This window comes from Acomys minous (genome assembly GCF_964271855.1).
Source record: "Acomys minous genome assembly, chromosome: 1".
In the NCBI taxonomy this organism is placed as follows: Eukaryota; Metazoa; Chordata; class Mammalia; order Rodentia; family Muridae; genus Acomys; species Acomys minous.
In genome coordinates, this window is record NC_140483.1 from 88513365 (window position 1) to 88536025 (window position 22661).

A 22661-nucleotide genomic window follows, 5' to 3' on the forward strand; every position below is an offset into this window, starting at 1 on the left:
ATGTTCTGCCTGCATATACACTTGCAGACTAGAAGAAGGTCTCATTACAGATGGTTGTGAGGCACCATGTGGTTGCTGGGACTTGACCTCAGGACCTCTGTAAGAGCAGACAGTGTTCTTAACCTCTGAGCCATCTCTCCAGCCCCCCAAGGCCAATTCTTAATTTAAAAAGTATTATTTTATTAAAGCTGAGTATGGGGATACATGCTTTAATCCGAGCACTGGGGAGGCAGGGAAGAAAGTTGGGAGACTGGAGGTCAGCCTGGGCTATGTGGTGAGATCTCAAACAAAAGAAAAGCAGGAAGCAAATATTAGCTAAGGAAAAATATTTTTTTAAAATTAGTTAAGTGATGGGGAAACAGCTTAGTCAGTGAAGTGCTTGCTGCATGAAAAATAGGGCCCGAATTCAACCCACATCTGCACATATACCCCACATGCACTTATGTGCGCACACAAACAAATTTGGGTTTTTTTTTCTTCTGGTTTTTGTTGTTGTTGTTTTGTTTTAAGATTTATTTATTTATTATGAATACAGTGCTCTGCCTGCTTGTACACATGCAGGCCAGAAGAAGGCATCAGAACACATTATAGATGGTTGGGAGCCACCATGTAGTTGCTGGGAATTGAACTCAGGACCTCTGGAGGAGTAGCCAGTGCTCTTAGCCTCTGAGCCATCTCTCCAGCCCCTGTTTTTGTTTTTAAAAGCCTGCTCTTTTTAACTGTGAGTCTTTCTTGGTGTAGTCACTGGTATGCAAAGGCTACTAATACTTCAATGAAAGTGTCTGGAATTTAGATGTTATGCAATCTCTTTAAAGCTGGGCATGGTGGCGCACGCCTTTAATCCCAGCCCTCGAGAGGCAGAGGCAGGCGGATCTTTGTGAGTTCGAGACCAGCCTGGTCTACAGAGTGAGTCTGGGACAGCCAAGGCTACACAGAGAGACCCTGTCTCAAAGCCTCCCCAAAAAGTTTCTTTCAACAATGTAGCTCCCATATATTTTTTAAAAAATGTGTTACCCGCTGTAATTTCTTATACATAATACCTATAAACACATTCATATTGTTTAAAATAATTATGTTAAGACAAATGATCATTACAGTACAATTCTAGCAGAATTGGGTGTGGAGGAAGGAACACCCCTGTAATTCCAGCACTTGGGAGGCAGAGGCAGGAGGATCTGTATGAATTGGAGAGCAGCTGTGGTTACACAGTAAGATTGTGTCTCACAAACTCTACCACAGTATAACAGAACAGGACAGGCTTGGGGCAAACAGGCTAACCCTCAGAGTAAGGCAGCTTGCCCATTGTGACAACACCATGACCCCAAATCAAGTTGGGGAGGGAAGGGTTTACTTGGCTTACACTTCCACACTATAGTCCATCATTAAAGGGAGCCAGGACAAGAACTCAAACACGGCAGGAGCCTGAAGTCAGGAGCTGATGCAGAGACCGTGTAGGGGTGCTGCTTACTGGCTTGCTCTCCATGGCTTGCTCAGCTTGCTTTCTTGTTGAACTCAGGACCAGCAACACAGAGATGGTACCGCCCACAGTAGGTGGGGCCCTCTCTCATCAATTGCTAATGAAGAAAGTGCCCTACAGACTTGCCAACAGCCCAACCTGAGGAGGCCTTTTATTATCTGAGGCTCCCTCCTCTCTGATGACTCTAGCTTGTGTCAAGTGGACAGAAAACTAGCCGGCACACCTGCTGTGGACTAGCTTTCCACAGAACTTGCCTTAAGTAATGGGGTCAGGTCAACACACCCCAGGACTCTCAGGGATGAGAAGAACAGGAAAACAAAAGCCAGCTTTACCCCTGGGCATGGCAGGTGGCTGACAAAAAGACTAGTCGCTCTTCCCCACTTGGGGTTCATACAACAGAATGCACTCAGGAAACGCCCCACCACACACAGAGATGGGACAGGCGGGACAACACGAACGACCTATCAAGACTCTCGTGGTCCTGGCCCAGCACTTCTGCAGCATATCCTTTTTATGTCCAACTATGTGTCCCTGGTTCCATCCTTTGTTGTGGGACACAAGAAACCAAATTTTTTTTCATTTTTAAATGGAATTTTAAAAATATATTTTATTAATTTATTCATATTACATCTTGTTATCCTATCCCTTATATCCTCCCATTCCTCCCTCCCTCCCACTTTCTCCTTACTCCCCTCCCCTATGACTGTGACTGAGGGGGACCTCCTCCCCCTGTATATGCTCATAGGGTATCAAGTCTCTTCTTGGTAGCCTGCTATCCTTCCTCTGAGTGCCACCAGGCCTCCCCATCCAGGGGACATGGTCCTGCTCAAACTATGGCACCAGTCAAGGACAATACATGCAGTAAACTTCGAACCCCTAATCAGAACTAGCCAATGGACAGGACATTCTCCACAACTGAGTAGAGAGTGGGGTCTGACTTTCACACGAACTTAAGAACCCAAATATTTTAACAGATGTCCCAGGGATATTTTGGTGACAGGTGGCCTAGGACTCAAGGCCCTGTCTGTAACTTGGAAGCAGTTGGAGGAGACTCAGCTTGGGCTCAGATCGTGAGGAAAGGCCCTAGTGCTAGGGGTAAGAAAGGATGACACCCAGGGTCTTTCCCAAACCCAAACATACTGCCTACCCAGACCAGGATGAGGCACAGCAACAGAGACCTCTGTCACGGCCAGGCTCTCCTGAGCAGTCACTTGCAGGAGTGGGAGGGTGACAGCAGAGAGAGGGACCTCTGGGAGGAGCAGGTGCAAACGAACGATCCAGCGGCCAGTCCCCAATGCCACCATCACCCACACCAGCTCGATTCCTGCCAAGTCTGACCCCCCGGAAGACCACAAAGGTGTGCCCACTTCCATACACAGTATACCCGACTTCCAACTAGGAATTACAGCCGACACAAAACACTGGCTTCATGCTGTCCCAAGCAACCAGGCCACTCTGCCACCTGTCACGCTGCTGGGATATTTTAGGGCCAGGGAAGTGGGAGCCCTCTGGCCAGTGATCAAGACCTTGACCTGCCCCAACTCAGGAACTTGCCTGGCAAGGCCCACACTCCCACCCACAACCCCAGCTTGTGTCCATAATGGTGACTTCCAAACACACGTTGAATTTTTTTTTTTTCCTTTTCAGTCAAAATCCCTGAAAATCAGTTTCTAGGTTTCTTGCTAGAAACTAACAAGGACGCTCTGGCCACATAACTCCTGCCAAATGTCTCCCAGGACAACCATGCATTGTGGCTACAGTTAAGGCTGTGTGAGTTCCTGTCTGTCCTTGCTCACATTCCCAACCACAGCTCGCATGCACAGCGACAGCACCCACGTGTGCCCAGCAAGTCGGCACACACCTCCACGCTCCAGCCTGAATGTCGTTAAGTGTTGCAACTCAGCATGCCCAGAGCTAAGCTGGTCTTTCGCTTCCTCCACTGCCTTGTGCAAACAGGCTAAAAATCTAGGCTTCAAGTTCAAGTTCTTGGTTATTCCTTCCCACAGCACTTCCTCTCCCCCCCCCCACCCCCGAGACAGGGTTTCTCTGTGTAGCCTTGGCTGTCCTGGACTCACTTTGTAGACCAGGCTGGCCTCGAACTCACAGCGATCCGTCTGCCTCTGCCTCCCGAATGCTGGGATTAAAGACGTGTGCCACCACGTCCGGCTCCCACAGCGCTTACCCTCCCCCTGCCCCCCATCTCTGGACCATAGTTACTTCCCTCCAGCCTTGTTCCCTTCCCTTCCCATCTTTTGGGCCCCCAGAGTGAGCTTTCTGAGGCAGATCTGACCGCAAGGCTCCTCCGTGCTTCTCAGCCATGCTCCAGAATTCCAACCGCTGCAGTGCCACCTGCCTCCCTCTCCAGACTCCACCTGGCACACACGCTCCCTTCCCACTGGGGCTGCTGAGGAACCCACGACTCCAAGTGTGTGACTCTAGGCCTTCTCACTCACTTCTTTTTTTTTTTTAATTTTATTTATTATGTATACAGTATGCATCCAATCACGTTATAGATGGTTGTGAGCCACCATGTGGTGCTGGGAATCGAACTCAGGACCTCTGCAAGAGCAGTCAGTGCTCTTAACCACTGAGCCATCTCTCTAGCCCCCTCACTCACTTCTTATAGTGTGAGTCTTTACCTGCCAACTCTTACTGCTCCTGCAGTCTGAGCCAATGGCGCTCCTTTAGGAGATCTGTCCTGACTCCTTGAGGCTGGGCCAGGTGCCCTCATTCTGGGTTCCTGGGCCACACCCCTGGCAATCTATCAGAGAACCTCTCAACTGGACTGTCACTGCCTTTAAAAAGGCTTACTATGTACCTGCTACAAACCAGGTTTACTTCTCCTTTCTCTTCCGTCTTTCTTTCTTTCTTTCTTTCAGGTTAGGACCCAGCCCCACAGCTTAGACTGGCCATGGCCTGGTCTCTTCCCGCCGTAGCCCCCTGAGTGCTGGATGTACAGGCAGGCACCACCGTGACCAAGCTAGTCCTCTCCACCTGGAGCCGTTGCTGACCACCTCCACCACCCATCCCTCAAGGAAGCACGGGCAGCAGAGCCAGTCTTCACTCAACAGCCACGCCCTCGATAACTGCCTGAAGAGAACCGGCCTCTCTGAGGGCGCAGACCTGACGCTCTCACCACGGTACCCAGGGAGGTGAACTAGCCTCCCTCCGCGTTTGCTTCCTTTTGAGACAAGGCCTCACTGTGTAGCCCAGGCCTCCCTGAGCTTTGTGGTGATCCTCCTGCCTCAGCCTCTCGTGTACCAGGATTTCTGATATGCACCATCATTCTAGGCGCTCGTCCTTTAAAAATAAATCAAATTTCTGCTTATAATATAGTATAATCTTGTGTTTTCATGGCAACACCAGCTAAAGTTGTCCATAGAAGTGGGCCTAGATGCTGGGTGTGGTGGCATACGCTTTTAATCCCAGCACTCCGGAGGCAGATGGATCTCTTGTTGAACTCAAGGCCAGCCTGGTCTGCAGAGTGAGTTTCAGCACTGCAAGGGCTCTGTTACAGAGAGAAACCCAGTCTGGGAAAACCAAAAGCACCAAACAAAGAAAACCGTGGGCCTGGTTACATACAATTAAATATGATTGTAAATAATCATTCTAGATGCCTTTAAGCCCCATACTGGACTCTGTGCAATGCTTGCTAGTTTCCTGAGCACTTCTGCTAAGGTGATGGAACCAGGCCCCCAGACCTCACCGAGAGGAGCCATGCTGGGCCACTTCTGTCCACGACATACAAGTGCAGGCAGATCACAGTGAGACGAAGGAGATCAGAGTCCCAAGCCCACGGCACTGTGATGTTTCCCTTTGTGTGGCCTGCTCACCCTTCAAAACCCTTTGTGGATATGGAGGCTGTCCCACAGCCCTTGGTATGACTTTACTTGCAAGAGAGTAATTCACTGTGGGCTGGTGGGCTGCTCTTTTGTGAAGTCTGCCTTTCTAGACTCTGGGCAAGGCGGTTCCTGCTTGCTAGCTACAGATTTGTCTTTCAAGTGTTTCAAGATTTATTTCATTCTATGCGTATGAATGTTTTGCTTGCATATATGTATGTGCATGCCTGGTGCCCAAGGGGCTCAGAGGAGGCTTCAGATGCCTGGAGCTGCTGTTACAGATGGCTGTAAGCCACCGTGTAGGTGCTGGAAACCAAACCTGAGTCCTCTGGAAGAGTAACAAGTGCTCTTAACTACTAAAGCCACCTCTCTAGCCCCATGGTGAATCAACCTCACAAACAGCCCAGCATGGGATGTACTTGCTTCTGGAATGTTCCCCCTTTCCTATCACAGACGACTCACTTGCACCACACTCCCTACTCAGCTCAGACACCTGTGGCCGCAGAAACCCTTTTTCAGCTGGAGTCTAACATGAAGGCAGGGCTGGAGAGATGGCTCAGAGGTTAGGAGCACTGACTGCTCTTCCAGAGGTCCTGAGTTCAATTCCCAGCAACCACATGGTGGCATACAACCATCTATAATGTGATCTAGTGCCCTCTTCTGACATGCAGTGCACTGTATTCATAATAATAAATAAATAAATCTTTAAAAAATAAATATAAATAAAATGAAGGCAGTGAACATGTCTCGCTAAATCTTATCCATGCTTTAAAAAAATACCTCATTTCTTCTACAAACACCTAGGAAACATGTATGAGATGCAGAATGACACACATGAATTGAGGAGCAAGACCTGGGCTCTGTCTCAAACGTGCTCAACGCCCTGAGTGAGACTCCTTTCCTCTCTGGGCCTCTATTTCTTTTTCTGGGAAACCGGAACACATTTGTCTTATCCAAGTCAGATGGGGGACAGGAAGTCACCCTGTGAGGTGTGGGTCCTCGGGACAGTACCTTGCTATTATGTATACACCGCACCGCGTAAGTTAGGTTCCGGAAGATGTTTCCTTCCATCTTGGCTCGGCCATAAGAGCAGACGAAGACGCCACCCTTCCCGTCCCGGAAGAGGCACTTGCGGATAAGGCAGCCCTGCACGGAGCTGGCTAGCGCCATGGCTTCCTTGTCTTTCTGCAGCTCCTGATGCAGCGAGTTCAGCACTAGACAGCTGGGCAGCTGGATGGATGCTCCTGGCAGCGGAGGGCCCAGGAAGGAGCCGCCCAGGACAGGGCGAGGGCCCCGAACCTGGTAGGACAGTCTGTAAGTGAGCTGCTCATCCTCCTCATCCTCGCCGCTGGGGCTCAGGCCACCATCACTGCTGTCGGGAGTCTGGGCCACTCTCTCCCCATCGCTGCCTACCTCCACCTCCTGGGAGCCAGTCTTGGAGCCTGGCTTTGGAGAGCTGGAGACCGGGCTTGTAGGGCTCTGGCTGCCCTCAATGACAATGTCACAGGTCCTTTGACTCCAGGCCTGGTCCCGGCTCTCTAAGTCCAAGGACATTAAAAACTCATTGTCCTCGGCAGGGAGCAAGATGGGAGAGGACTTGATCAGTCCCAGCAGGTACTTGTAGGCCCAATTCTTATCTGCTGACGGGTGGCCCTCGACAGTCACAGAGTTGTTTTCGCTGCCCACAAACTCACAGTTTTCCAACATACATAAGGGCACATTGTGCAAAAATACATGCGTGTTTTTGAAGGTACAAAATTTCACTTGGCAGGTCCCTGGGCCATGAACTTGGATGTGCCCATTCTCAAAGTTGCAGTTGTCAAACTGGATGTGACCTGAAGTGGTCTGGGGGACAAGAAGGAGAAGACATGTCAGCAGCCTACACTTTGCTTTTATGGTCATCGCCCGAGCTACTCTTCAAGGAGGGCAGAGGCAACAAGGCCTTTGGTTTCACCTCCTCTCCTTCTTTAAAAGTCTGGGTTGTCAAGCTGGGAGTGGTGGCGCACGCCTTTAATTCCAGCACTCGGGAGGCAGAGGCAGAAGCAGGGGGATCGCTGTGAGTTCGAGACCAGCCTGGTCTACAAAGCAAGTCCAGGACAGGCAAGGCTACACAGAGAAACCCTGTCTCGAAAGACAAAAAAGCCTGGGATGTCCAGCTGCCACTCAGAGGAACTGGGGTGTAGGTCCACATCAAAGGGGCACAGGACAAACTGCCAATTGTTGCATCCTTCTCATTCTAAGGGACAGTGGAAGAGAAAGCCACACCCCACAGCAGGGCCCACCTATGTATTTCAAGTCGTAAATAAGTTCTCCAATACTCTTGAAATGCTTAGTGAGGACTGAAGCTCCCCCCTCCCTTATTTTCTTTTTAGTGGACTGGAAGGGAGGGAAGGCTGGGGACACGGCTCAGGGGTACAGCACTTGCCTCACGTGCAAGAGGAGGTGAGAAGCTGCAGTGTGACATGGAACTGACACAGCAATGGAGCCGGGAGGGAGACGGAGGGACACTCTAATCTAGGGGATACAATGTCGGGGAGAGCTCTGGATGGGATCTGAGCTGGACTTCTGCAAGCCTCTGAAAGGACGAGAGGCCTTGCTTAGCAGCTGGGCTACATCACTAACATGTAGGAGTTTTTCCTGTTTGTACCTCCCCACCCCTACCCCACCCCCGAGACAGGGTTTCTCTGCGTAGCCTTGGCTGTCCTAGACTCACTTTGTAGACCAGGCTGGCCTCGAACTCACAGCGACCCACCTGCCTCTGCTTCCCGAGTGCTGGGATTAAAGGCCTGTGCCGCCACGCATGGCCCCTGATTGTTCCTTTTTAAAAGCACTTCCCGCCCCCCGCCTGCACACACTCTCTTGGCCCTATGGGTAGTTTTCTACCTGAGCCTGCTGGCCTGCAGTAGACCAAAGAGCTGGGCCATGCTGGGCCCTGATCATTGGCCCAGTAGAGGTCAGCCAAGAAGGGACTGAGCACATCAGCGACTGGGATAGGTCAAAGGTTTGGCCCAGCCACAGGCATTAGGAGAGCTCAGTCTCTGTAGCTACTGGTGCGTGGTAGAGCAAAGCAAAGGTCAGGCCTCACCCTCAAAGAGAACTGACAGGGATGCTGCCAGTGCTTGGACGCATGCTCGGCTGGTTGACCACAGCTCTGTGCAGTCTTCCAAGTGTGCTCCCTAGGACAAATGGCTTCATCCCTCTAAGCCTCAGTTTCCCCTCTCTGTAGCATGGAGCTTGCTAGTTAATAGATCTCAGAGCTAGTGCTCAGACTCAGTGACGCTTGGCTGTTATTATCTGAGGTCAAAGACACGAGGACCTCACAAGTCTCAGGGTAGGATGGCAAAGTGCTGAACCTGGTCATTCAGTGGAGACCCTGGTGAGGTCAAACTGCTCTAAGCCCATTTCTGCACTCAAGTGAACTCTACCAGATGCCTCTCAACCATAAGATAAAGGAGTGTCCCAAAGTGTAATTAACAACCCAGAGAGACCTGCCGTTGAGCAATTAAAACATTCTATGTCAGTGACCTGCCTTCGTAGTCTTTCTTTTTCTTCTTCTATTTTTGTTTTCCAATACAGTGTTTCTCTGTGTAGCCCTGGCTGTCTTGGACTTGCTTCGTAGACCAGGCTGGCCTCGAACTCACAGCAATCTGCCTGCCTCTGCCTCCCGAGTGCTGGGATTAAAAAGGCATGTGCTACCACGCCTGGAGACTTGATAGTTTTAGGAGGAGGGTGACCTCACTGACCCAGGTGCTCTGGCTGCTCCCTTGTGGCTCCACCACCTTCTTCCTGTTGCCATCTTCCCTCTTGGTCCTCTCAGATTCTTGGAGATGCAGTCTCTGCTAGAGTTTTCTCAAGGTCACTGAGAACTTGCATGAAATTGTCCTGGCCTTTGTAGGCCATCTCAGACCTCTGGTCTTTTTAGCTGAAAGACCATGGTAGTCCTAGCACTCACATATGTGAAGCACTAAGCCAGAGGGCTGACTACAGAGAAGCCTGCGCTGGGCCCGTGTCCCGAGGAGACAGCTCGGTTTCTGAGGCCGCAGCAGAGACTCAGTGAGCACTTTTTCTAGGAGCCGATGGATGTCAAGGCAGGAAGGGTCCGGAACTTGGTTTCTAGAAGCAAACTACCTCCAGGTCTGCAGACCAGCACAGGGATGTCCATCAGCCCTTAGGAAACACCGGACCTAAAGAGTGGGCTCCTGGGCTCCCCAGTCTTTGGAGGAATGTAGTTTTATAAATCAGAGGGCCTGGATTTGATCTAACCTCACTAATTACCCACCTGGGAAACTTACTGGCATCTCTGACTTCTTTATTTATTTATTTATTTATTTATTTTTATTTTATGTGCATTGATTGGTGTTTTGTCTGCATGTCTGTGTGAGGGTGTCAGATCTTGGAATTATGGACAGTTGTGAGCTGCCATGAGGGTGTTGGGAATTGAGCCCAGGTCCTCTGGAAAAGCAGTCAGTGCTCTTAAGCACTGAGCCATCTCTCCAGCCTGCAGTTCTGACTTCTAATGCCCCTAGCCAGCCCAATGGAGCCATGGCTACTGGTCACCACAGATGTCTGCTCAGACGGAAGGTTATCTTGGTTATTGATAAGGCTTTGGGCCCAAGCTCTGCCTGAAACCTTGGTTATGACACTATTTATTGTTGGGCCTCAGCTTTTCTCATCAATAAAGCCAGGTGATACGACCTCCTCTCAAACTGTAGGGGACAGGAAGTGAGGTGTGGCTGTAGAGCACACACTGGTGATACTGAGTGTCACACGAATGGTCAGTGAGGTACTGGTTATTACAATAAAGACAAGGACTTGTCGCTGGCTCTAACAGGCCCATTTCTAGCCAATGGCCAGGTCCAATGCTGCTCTGCAGGACCACCAGCTCTTCCACACACTTGGTGGAGAAAGTGACCCCCTCTGTGCTGATGGATACTAATGTCCCCTGACTTTCCCTCCAGGGAAGCTTTGAGAAGCACTTTGAGAAGCAGTGACTCCTGCACAGGATGAGGATTCAGGAGCTGAGGTCCTCTGCCCCTTCTCTGGGCATGTTGCTCAGCTAACATCCTGTCACCCAGGCTGCACACTTTGACACCTCACTGCCCTACTTGGTGCTCTAGTTGATCCAGTTAGGAATAGAAGAGGTAGCCGGGCGTGGTGGCACACACCTTTAATCCCAGCACTCGGGAGGCAGAGGCAGGCAGATCGCTGTGGGTTCGAGGCCAGCCTGGCCTACAGAGCAAGTCCAGGACAGCCAGGGCTACACAGAGAGAGCCTGCCTAGAAAAACAAAGCAAAACAAAACAAAAAAATAAGGAATCGAAGAGGCAGAAAACCTTTGGCCCTTAGCCCACACCTCATTTCTAATGCAGCTTTGAAGGAACCGAGGTACAAATCATAATTCTGGATTCTCCTGGCCTGTGTGCCCACTTCTCAGCCAGTTCAGTTCTCAGAAGTATGTGTAGAAAGGGAAAGGCACTAATGAGGCCAAGCCTGTGGGTCAGGGCTGGACGGCATCTGACGCGCACCCACCTTATACATGATCGGTGAGAACCAGGCTGGCATGAGGACGAGATTGCACACGCGTGTGGTTGAGCAGTGCTGGTCAATGCTGGCAAGCAGGGCCACCTCACCCAACTTCCCTTGGCCCACAATCTCCACTGGCACCTTCAGGATGATTTCCCCTTGCTCCTCGTACACCCCTGGGAACAGCACGATTCGATCATAGAGGCTGGCCATGGCTAAGGCGCTGCCCAGGCTGTCGAACTCATGGCCTGGCCCAACGCTCAGGGTGCGCCGCTCCCTCTTCCTGCGGAACAGAGAGAAACAAAGGGAGGACTCCAAGTCCAGTGCGTTCTTGGTCCAGGTCTTGGAAGCCAGGTAGTGCTGCTTGAAGGCCTCCCTCCAGGACTCCGGCTCCACATCCGGCTGGTTGGGCCAGTTCGGGTGGCGGCACTCGGTGCAACCCAGACACAGCTGCCGCCAGCGGGTACTGTCAAGGCTGAGGATCAGCTCGTACCAGGCCCTGCAGACCAGGCTGCAGCGGCCCAGGTCAGGCAGGTGCAGGTAGGCTAAGATCATACGCCACAGCTCCAGGGGGAGGCCACCCGTTTCCATGATCACCTGGAAGAAAGACAAAAACAAAGATTGTGTGTGTGTGTGTGTGTGTGTGTGTGTGTGTGTGTGTGTGTGTGTCTTCCTCCCCCCCCCAGGAGCTGAGGACCGAACCCACTGAGCTAAATCCCAAATCCCAAAAGAATTTGTCTATTCCCCTCTTATTGTTCCTTTTTAAAAATAAATAAATAAGGGCTGGAGAGATGGCTCAGTGGTTAAGAGCACTGTCTGATCTTCCAGAGGTCCTGAGTTCAATTCCCAGCAACCACATGGTGGCTCACAACCATCTATAATAAGATCTGCTGCCCTCGTCTGGTGTGCAGGCAGAACATTGTATATGTAATAGATTTTTAAAAATTAATTAATTAAAAATAAATAAATAAATAACACCTCCTTATCCCAGGGATGAGCAAGTGAACAAGGCGCAGCCAATCAGAGGACTCCATTTCCTCGATCAGAATCTGTGATGGCTAATTCTGATCGTTCGCTCGGTTAGATTAGGAAAGACGCAGGGGATTAGTGAAGCACACGCCTGGGCGAGTCTATGACGCAGTTCCTGAGATAAGATCAGGAGGGCTCCCATGTGTTAGTTAATCCCTTGATAGAGTCATACAACTGTGTTATCAGGGAGCAGTGAAAGGCAGGGCCTAACTTCAGGAAGCAGGACCTGCTAGCCTGGCCTTGGAGCTGAGTCTTGCCCTGGTCCCATCTGGTTTTACTCTTTACTTCTATGCCACGAGGTAAAGGACCTGTCCTAGGCTGGAGAGATGCTCAGCGGTTAAAACTGCTTACTGCCCTTCCAGAAGACCTGAGTTCAGTTCCCAAAACCCATAGCATGTGGCTGACAACCACCTGTAATCTCAGCCCCAGGGGGGTGTTCCATAGACACTTGCACTCACACGGCATACATGAACATGGACACATATACACATACATTAAATATATATATGTTTTTCAAGACAGGGTTTCTCTGTGTTCTTTTGGCTATCCTGGATTTGCTTTGTAGATCAGGCTGGCTTCGAACTCATAGCGATCTACCTGCGTCTGTCTCCCAAGTGCTGAATTAAAGGCATGTACCACCACGCCTGGAAAAATAAATATATTTCTTTAAAGAAAGATCTGTTCGGGGCTGGAGAGATGGGTCAATGGTTAAGAGCACTGTGTGCTCTTCCAAAGGACCTAGGTTCAATTCCCAGCACCCATGTCACAGCTCACAAGTGTCTGTAACTCCAATTCAAGGCATTCTGACACCTGCACACCAACGCATATAGAATAAAATTAAATAAGTTATATATAAAAGAAACTGCTTATCTGGGAGTGGTGACACATACCTTTAATCCCAGCACTCAGGAGGCAGAGGCAGGTGGATCTCTGTGAGTTTGAGGTCAGCCTGATCTATAGAGCAAGTTCCAGAACAGCCAGGGCTGTTACACAGAGAAACTCTGAATTGGTGGGGGTCGGGGGATCCATTCTATGAGCCATGTGTGCTGGTGCATGCCTCTAATTTCAGCACTCAAGAGGCAAGCAGATCTGACTTGGAGGCCAGCCTGGTCTATACAGTGAGTTCCAGGACAGCCGGGGCTATATAGTGAGACCCTGTGCCCCTCACGCCCAAAAAAACCAAAAAACCCAAACAAACAACAAAACCTATTCTACCACATACTCTTCTTTGTTTTAATACTCTGCCCAAACACATATAGTTAAAAGCAACTATCAACTCTGAAACCATAAGCCCAAATCAGTAATTCTCTCTTCGGTTGTTTCTGTAAGGTGTTTAGTCAGAATGACAAGAGACATCACTAGCATGGACTCCTCGGGGATTTTCACCTAACGCCTGCCATTAGCAGGTTAGTCTCTACTCTCAAGTGCTCTAAGAACGTGATCCCAGAACTCCTGGCAACCAGAGCGCCCACTTTGTGGAGAAAACCTGGTGGTATCGTTGCAAGCAGCAAAGCAGGAAGGATGGCGCCATCTAAGCCCTTTGACATCGGACACGCAGCTACAGGATTTGGAGTCTATTTTGCTTTGGCCCAGTATCTCCTTACTATGCCCCCTCCCTCCCTTCTGGAACAGTTGTGTACATTCAGTGCCACTGTGTGTTGGAAGTGTGTAATTTGCATTTACAGGGGGTTACAATTAAGACAGTGCCTTGACTCTCAGAAGAGACTTTGGACTTCTAAACAGTGTTGAGAACTGAAAGGCTATGGGGGCCTTTAACACTGGACTAAATGAATTTGGTATTGTGATATGGCTACAAATCTATAAGGTCCAGGGAAGAGAATGTGACGGTTTGAGGAAGAATGGAACCGGCTTCCACATTCCTCAAAAAAACCCAACACGGTCAGGTCTGTCACAGCAATGGTACCAACTTGTGTATTAGTTGCTTTTCTCTTCCTGTGGTAAGACACCATGACCAAGGCAACTGATAAAAGGAAGGTCCCAGAACCGGACGTGGTGGCGCACTATTTTAATCCCAGCACTCGGGAGGCAGAGGCAGGCAGATTGATGTGAGTTCGAGACCAGCCTGGTCTAGAAAGTGAGTCCAGGACAGCCAAGGCTGCACAGAGAAACTCTGTCTCTAAAAAACCAACAAAACAACAAAAGGAAGGTGGCAGAGGGTAAGAGTCCATCACTACCATGGCGGGGAAGCAGGTAGGCAAGCGGCAGGAACGGCTGACAGCTCACAGCTTGGAGTGCAAGCAGGTTCCATGTAGACCAGAAAAGCCATTAGACTCTGTAAATGGAGCTCAATGGGCCATCCTAGCAGGAGCAGCCACGATCTTCACTGAAGTATCACAGAGAGGCCGCTAGCCCAGGTGCTAATGTCCTTCCCCTCTGACCGGTCTCAACAGTCCTGGGCACTGCTGTCAGGGTTAGGGTTAGGGTCTTATTCTCAAGCTCCCCTCCGGTGATGTCTTCCAACAGGGCCACACCTCCTAAGCCTCCTCAAACAGGGCCACCAGACTGGGAATCTCACGAGGGGCCGATCGCATTCAAATCACTGCAAGCATAACCACCATGCAGAAAGGAGTAACAGTGAACTGTGAAGATGGTGGGCACAAAGGGGAGGCGAGGAAGGACCCTGCATCCCGGAAGTACGGAATTCAGCTCCCTGAACTGCCCCTGGGATCTACCTAAAGGAGTTTGGACTACCAAGAAGAGACTTGATACCCTATGAGCATATAAAGGGGGAGGAGGTCCCCTTCAGTCATAGTCATAGGGGAGGGGAGTAAGGGGAAAATGGGAGGGAGGGAGGAATGGGAGGATACAAGGGATGGGATAACCATTGAGATGTAATATGAATAAATTAATAAAATAAAAAATGGTGTCAGAGAAAAATAAATAAATAAATAAAAATAAGTTAGCCAAAAAAAAAAAAAAAAAGAGTTTGGATCATACAGGGAGCGCCACCTTTAGCTGCAATGGTCCTAGACACAAGTGAGAACTCAATGTCTACTTGTCTTTCTCTTACCCTTCCCAAAACAACTAACCGCTGTCGTTTCCCTAAGAAAGACTGTGCGGGGTTTGGTCCCTGATGTAACCCTAATATCCTAACTGGGCTGGCTGCCCCACTGGCTGCTTCCCTGCTTTCTTCCCCCTTATCAACAGTTTATACCACGTGATTACAGAGGCAGGGGTCTCTGAAGAAAAGCACAGGACAAAACGATAGCCAGCCCTCTAGCTGCACCTGCCTGTCGCAGCCGATCCAGCTGGGCCACAGAGACCCTCTCTGGATGCACAGCAGCTGACACCAACCACTTCTTTCCTAAGCCAAACCCTGCGGAGCAGGTGCTGGTGATCATTTCCCACAGGAGGGGCAGGCAGGAAGCTGAAGATGAGCTACTCTGAGACAGTGAGCCAGGGAGAGCACTGAAAGGCGGGGACCCGTCTCTAAGCTCCTCCCCCCTCTAACAGAGTCCACACCCTTCTAGCAGATTGATGTGGGGATGCTCACCCACATCTCTAATCCAAACACTTGGGAGTATCAGGAGTTCAAGGCCAGCCTGGGCTTCAAGAGTCTGTTATTTATACATAAATACATAAATACATACTCTTCTTTTGGCATAAGCTGACCACATCCAATTTCTGTTATTAATACCAAAGTTCTCTCTCTCTCCCTCCCTCCCTCTCTCCCCACCCTCCCTCTCTCCTTCTCTTCCCCACCCTCCCTCCCTCCTTCTCTCTTACTGAGTGTCAAACTCAGGGCCTCACACATGCCAGGAAACTGCTCTACCACTGAGCTTTGATGCAAGTCTTCTTTTTGCTTTTTATTTTGAGTCAGGATCTCACTAAACTGCCCAAGCAGGCCTTCACTTTGCAGCCTCCTGCCTCACGCCCTCACGTGGCTGGGATCACACATTTACATTTCCTCTGCCTAGGCCTCATTCACACTTTCAGCTTCCCAGCTCCACTTCTGTCTCCTCCTCCCACTTAAGGGATTTCCCCTGCCACACCCGCTCTGCTCCCCACTGTTTATCTTTCTCATGTTTTCTCTTTTCCTGTAAGAACTCATTTCCAAGACTAGCTGCTGCCCACTTCACTTTCCCTTACTGTCTGTGCCTTCAGTTTGGGAGCCTCAGAGCTACTGCACCCTCATGCGTTCCTCATATGAAACAGGCAAACATCCCCAGAGCCTACGCTAGGTCGACTGCAGCATCTAGAGGACACATCTTTTTATCCTTCCTCGGGGGCGTGGACCTACTTCTACAGCCGTGTGTTCCTTGTCTCCATGTCCCGCTTTCTCACGCTGGTTCTCCTGAGCGCACTGTGTACTGTCCTTTCGCCACACCCTAGGAGTGTACCTCCCAAGACGTCTTGTCCACAGAGTCCTTTACTTCTATGAAAGACAACAGGCAGGTGCTCCAGAGTGAGAGATTAATCCTAATTGAGATAGCCTTTCACATCTGTCCATGAGGGTCTCCCCAGGATCGACTGCTAATTTCCCATCCAAGTTATAACTACCCAAACTATAGCCACTGTCAGGCTAAGCACAGCTTAAACCTAGCTTACTATAAAAGTGTTTGACACAGGCAACTCACTGTGTGGCCCATCTGATATACTACAGACCTAACATGCCAATTTCTGTCCCAAATGGGTTTCTCAACATTATGATAGCAGCCTGTTAAGAAAGAATGTCCCTAGACCACAATTCAAAGGCTACAGCAAAACCAATCTAAAACTGAGGACAAAGCACAAGCTTATTACACTAGTTATTGTAGAGGACTGTTAATTCAGAACAAGGCTGTTCTGGTAAGACATCACATTCATCTAGGTCTGTGTGATCCGGCTGGAATACAACTACGCCTTTAATCCAGGACACAGAGGCAAACAGATCTGAGTTCAAGGCCAGCCTGGTATAGAGCAAGTATCAGGTAAAGAAAAGCTTAGGTCCAGGCATGGTGGTACACACCTTTAATCCCAAACAATAAAGGTAAAGTTAGTTTGCAGAAGGAAGCGTCCATGTTTGAAAGTGATGTCTGAGTGGCAGAAAATCAGAGAAGATTTGACAGAATAGGATATGCCCAACTCTCACAAGAAGAGAAGAAAGGGAAGCTACTTAAGATGCAGTTTTACAGAGAGAGGAGGCAGTTTTCTACCAGGACAGTGATAGAGAGATGGGCTGCGGAGACAGAACTCAAGTGAAGACAGATCAAGCCAGAAAATGAGAAGCCAGAAAGTTAGAGCAGATTGCTGAGTTAGTTTGAAGCTGAGCAGAGCAATTCTGGGCTGAGAGAGAAGTCAGATTAACTAAATCAGCTGGGAGAAGAGTTTGATCAAGACCAGCTGAGTTGAACCAGGCAGCCCAGAGCTCAGAAAGAACAAGTAAGGGTGAGCTTATTAAGCAGTGAGTCTCAGATGCTGAAATCATTCTAGGCCTAGGTTAGATTGTACAGAGGCTAGAAGCTTCCAGGACTAGGCCTGGGTTAGCAGAAGGAGGCAGTGAGCCTCCCAGACAACAACTGAGCCAGGAGAATACAAGTTCCTTTTACAAGGAACTTGTTCCTTTTACACTTAAGATGACTCTCCATCAAGTCCTTGCCCTAATTTTCAGATAAATAATTCTTTCCACAACTGGATGTAGATCCAGTAACAATGCAAACAAGGAGCCAAAAAGTAAAAATCCTGGAGGAGTGGTGCCCATCTTTATTCCCAGCACTCAGGGGGCAGAGGCAGGAGGATCTCTTTGAGCTCAAAGACAGCCAGATCTATAGAGTGAGACTGTAAATCTTTGAGTGAAGCCAGGCGTGGTGGCGCACGCCTTTAATCCCAGCACTCGGGAGGCAGAGGCAGGCGGATCGCTGTGAGTTCGAGGCCAGCCTGGTCTACAAAGTGAGTCCAGGACAGTCAAGGCTACACAGAGAAATCCTGTCTCGAAAAATGGAAAAAAAAAATCTTTGAGGGATGATGCTAAGAAGCTGGGGCCAGCCTGTTATTACAGAAAGCCCAACCAGCACAGCTCAGGAAGCCCCAAAGCAGCAGCAAGTCTCTGTGAATCTCGACCTGCGGTGACAATTCTGGAATTTTGGCTTCTTTTAAAAACACAGAAATAGGGCTGGAGAGAATGGCTCAGTAGTTAAGAGCACTAACTGCTCTTCCAGAAGTCCTGAGTTCAGTTCCCAGCAACCATATGGTGCCTCATGACCATCTAATGCCCTCTTCTGGCCCGGGGGTGCACTGTATACATAATAATAAATAAATCTAAAAACAACCCTCTCCAAAACACAGAAACATCATAAGAATATGCTTTTGTTTTAATCCCTGGTGTGGGATATTGGGCTGCTTTGTAGCAGCTGACTGTGATTTGCTTCGTGCTCCAACAGAGGCATGGTTTTCCCAGCTGCAGATAGTTTCTCTAATCATGTGGCGTTTGGAATTCTGGGAACTTTTCAGAGGGTTTATAAGTGCTAGGGCCCCAAGAGGTGGGGGTGGGTGGGTTTTGGTCACTCAGTGGGGTTAGTTGCAGTTTGTTAGTAATTATGCTCAAAGAAGAAACAAGAAGAAAGAAATTAGATTCAGGTATCTCTATTTCTCTTCTCTATCCTTTCTTTCCTGTCTAGTGATAGGGCGTTGTACCTGGCTGGCTCGGTCAGTAGAGCATGCGACTCTTAATCTCAGGGTGGTGGGTTTGAGCCCCACATTGGGCACCATATGTAAAAGGAACTTGTATTCTCCTGGCTCAGTTGTTGTCTGGGAGGCTTGCTGCCTCCTTCTGCTAACCTAGGCCTAGTCCTGGAAGCTTCTAGCCTTTGTACAATCTAACCTAGGCCTAGAACGTTTTCAGCCTCTGAGATTTACTGCTTAATAAACTCACCCTTTCTTGTTCTCTGGAGCTGGCTGGCCCACCTCAGCTGTGCTGTCTCAAACTCTTCTCCCAGCTGGCATTGCTCCATTAAGTAGCTTCCCTCTCCCCTCTCCTCATGAGAGCTGGGCATATCCTGTCAAATCTTCTCTGATTCGTCACCTTTTCTGCCATCCAATTAGACATCACTTTCAAACATGGGGGCTTCCTTCTGCAAACTAGCTTTACCGCATTTGGGATTAAAGGCATGTACCACCACGCCTGGACCTAAGCTTTTCTTTACCTGATACTTGCTCTATACCAGGCTGGCCTTGAACTCAGATCTGTTTGCCTCTGTGTCCTGGATTAAAGGCGTGGTTGTATTCCAGCCGATCACACAGACCTAGATGGATGTGATGTCTTACCAGAACAGCCTTGTTCTGAATTAACATTCCTCTACAACTGGTAAAACCAAAAGGATAACGAGGGGGAAGAAGAACCCACAAAGTAGCTAAGATTGGCCACAGAGACCCTCTTTGGCAGGGGCAGGGTGTGTTGAATGACTCTTTCATAGGGGGCGCCTAAGACCATCAGAAAACACAGATATACATATTATGAGTTGTAAAAGTAGCAAAATTACAGTTATAAAGTATCAATTAAAATAATTTTGTGGGAGGCTGGAAAGAAGGCTCAGAGGTTAAGAGCACTGACTGCTCTTCCAGAGGTCCTGAGTTCAATTCCCAGCAACCACATGGTGGCTCACAACCATCTATAATGTCATCTGATACCCTCTTCTGACCTGCAGTTATACATGCAAGCAGAATACTGTATACATAATAATAATAAATAAATACATCTTAAAAATAATTTTACGGGGCTGGAGAGATGGCTCAGTGGTTAAGAGCACTGCCTCTTCTTCCAAAGGACCTGGGTTCAATTCCCAGCACCCACATGGCAGCTCACAACTGTCTGTAACTCCAAGATCTGACACTTTCACACCAATGCACATAGATTAAAACTAAATAAAATATTAAAAAAATAATTTTACGGTTTTGAGGTCACCACAACGTGAGGAACTGTACTCTGAAACAATGTGCTCTCAAGGCGCCTGGCGTGGCCCATTCCGTGGGTGTCCCCAGGGCCTGCAGTGCTCATCTCAACACTGAGCGGGTGTCTGCCTTCTAATGATTTCCTCAGCTGGTCGCACGTCTGCCTCCCTAGAGTCACTCTGGTCTACACTCTTCCATGTTCCATACTGGAACGTTCCATCTCTACCCTGAGCCACACACTGGAGCTGGAACTCTAGTGCAGGTTTCTCAGGAGGAGTGTGGCCTGACCCTCTGGAGATGACTTTTACGGAGATCGAGAAGAGGTGGGGCAAGTGGAACAGTGAACGAGGGAGGCTCTGCAAAGATTAAGTGATGATGTTTTCCTCTCAGACCGTGGACTAGCTGGCAGGTTTGGGGGAAAGGCATCTGTAGTGATTCGAGTTTGCCTGCCAACAATCTACGTGTTAGAAACTTAATCTCCAAAGTCATATGTGAGGGGCATCTGAAGGTGCTTTTGGGAGCCTTTGGGTACCATTAGATGAGTGTTGGCTCTGTTTATTAACAATTAAACTTTATTATACAACCCAACTAGCATACACAAGAAGGAAAAAAAGGTTAAAGGGACAGAAGAGTGAACCTTCCGGTATCCGTTCCACGGGACGGGTCCTTATGTGTCTCTCTGTCCCGAGAGCTGGTCCGGTCCGGTTGCTCTCTCCGCGCGCTCTCCTCTCCTCAACCTGTTGTTTTTTTCTTCCCCCCACCTTCCCAGTCACATGCAAAGGGCGGTCTCCTTCTCCCTTCGAGGGTCAATTAGGAAAACAATAGCCACGGTGGGGTTCCCAGGTAGGCTTCCTGAATTCCAAGCCCAGGAAGGCTCCAAACAGTCTGTCACAAGGTATTCATGGGGTGCCCCAAGGGTAAAGCCCGCCAAGATTGCTTCCACCTGTGACAAAGCTTAATCTTTTCCACAGATGAGGCTGTAAGAGCGGGATGCCCACAATGGCGTTAGTGGCAGGTCACTAGTCACTAGTTCACTATCCTTTGCAGATTTATCATGGAACAAGAGACCTTTCCTATATGCCAACACTGTGCTCTTAGATTTAATGTCTTCTTTCTTTGTTTTTTGTTTCTTTTCTTTTCTTTTCTTTTCTTTCTTTCTTTCTTTTTTTTTTTTTTTTTTTTTTTTTTTTTTTTGAGATAGGGTCTTGCTGTGTTATAGAAGGTAACTTGAAGCCAGCGTGGTGGTGCACACCTTTAATCCCAGCATTTGAGAGGCAGAAGCAGGTGGACTGCTGTGAGTTCAAGGCCAGCCTGTTCTACAAAGCAAGTCCAGGACAGCCAAGGCTACACAGAGAGACCCTATCTCGAAAAAACCAAAACCAAAATCAAAAAACAACCAATGTAATCTTGAACTCTTGGGTTCAATTGAACCTCATCTCAGCTTCTAAAATAGTAATCCCGTGTGTTCTTAGACTTCAGCTAAGGAAGTTTGTTTTGCTGTTTGTTTGTTTTGGTGGTTTGGGTTGGGTTTTTGTCTTGTCTAGTTTTCTTTTCTTTTTTCTTTCTTTTTTTTTTTTTTTCACAACAAGGTTTCTCTGTGTAGCCTTGGCTGTCCTGGACTCGCTTTGTAGACCATCCTGGCCTCGAATTCACAGCAATCCTCCTGCCTCTGCCTCTCAAGTGCTGGGATTAAAGGTGAGAGCTACCATGCCTGGCTTGTTTTTTTTTTGTTGTTGTTGTTGTTATTTTGTTTTTTGAGATGGAGTTTCTCTGTGTAGTCCCAACTCTCCTGGGACTCACTCTAGACCAGGCTGGCCTCCAACTCACAGAGATCCACCTGCCTCTGCCTGAGTGCTGGGACTATGGGCTTGCGCCACCGCCCGGCTGCTTTTTCTCTTTTCTCTTCTGTGCTCAAATATTTTGTTAGAGCAATGGAAACCAGGCGAAGACTACACCTCACGCACCAAAGCTTTGGATTGTGGGTTCAGGAAGCAAACAATCTATCTAGCTGCTGTCCTCTCAAGAGACAGCCAGTTTAAAAAAGAAAAAAAAAAGAGAGAGAGAGAGACAGCCAGTTTCCATCCTTCCTCCAGAGTCACTTGTGTCCCCAATTCCAGGGCTCTGAGGCTAGAAGAAGGCTGAGGTCAGTAATTCTCCCCTCAGGATCCCTCCCTCTGAGCTCAGGTAAGGGGTTCCTTTTTTTCCACTATCTGTTCCCTGTTGTTCTATCTGGTCTTATTTACATGATCTTCACCTCAGTCCTCGGGGATCCATGCAACAGGGGGATTTCCCTAACTAGGTAACAGTTTTGTGTTTTTGTTTTTGTTTTTTTTCTTTTTTTAAGTGTGTGCTACAAGTTTTGCCTTTTCTTTTTGCCACTGGGACTTCTGAGCACGGAATTAAAAAAGCAACAACCGTCCCCAGGGCCAGTGGGCCTATAGCATGACGTCTGTAAGAACTGGAAAAACAGCCAGGTGGTGGTGGTGCAAGCCTTTAATTCCAGCACTCGGGAGGCAGAGGCAGGTGGATCTCTGTGAGTTCAAGGCCAGCTTGGTCTGAAACCAAGTCCAGGACAGCCAAGGCAACATAGAGAAACCCTGTCTTGAAAAAAACAAAACAAAAAACAAAAAAACAATGTGTGGGAAAATTAGGTCCTAAGGTAGGCCCCCAGCAACTCCACGTTTAACAGGTTCCTAAGAGGTGATCTTGGGGTCTCAATGGTCTCTCCCACCCTCCCACTGAATGAGGTGTCCCCAGTCTCAGTAGGAGGGGCAGGGGCTTCCTCTTGGGAAGGGGTGAGCCCACAGGACTCAGCTCTCAGCAAGCAAGCACACACTTCCCAGCACTGTGGCTGTAAGCAAGTCCTTGGACCTCTCTGAGCCTATTTCCCCACCTCTGAACCGAGAC

General features: G+C 48.9%; 1 protein-coding gene across 2 annotated transcripts in view; it reads right to left on the reverse strand.

The window, feature by feature from the left end:
- The window catches only part of FBXO10 (F-box protein 10), a 53740-nt gene that overhangs the window by 19549 nt on the left and 11530 nt on the right, over positions 1-22661 (reverse strand). For both annotated transcript variants that reach the window (XM_084778126.1, XM_084778125.1), the window contains exons 2-3: positions 10845-11435; positions 6328-7161 (exon numbers count right to left, since the gene is read on the reverse strand). In XM_084778126.1, the coding sequence (XP_084634252.1) occupies positions 6328-7161; positions 10845-11435 (1425 nt within the window). The remainder of the gene's footprint in view (positions 1-6327; positions 7162-10844; positions 11436-22661) is intronic.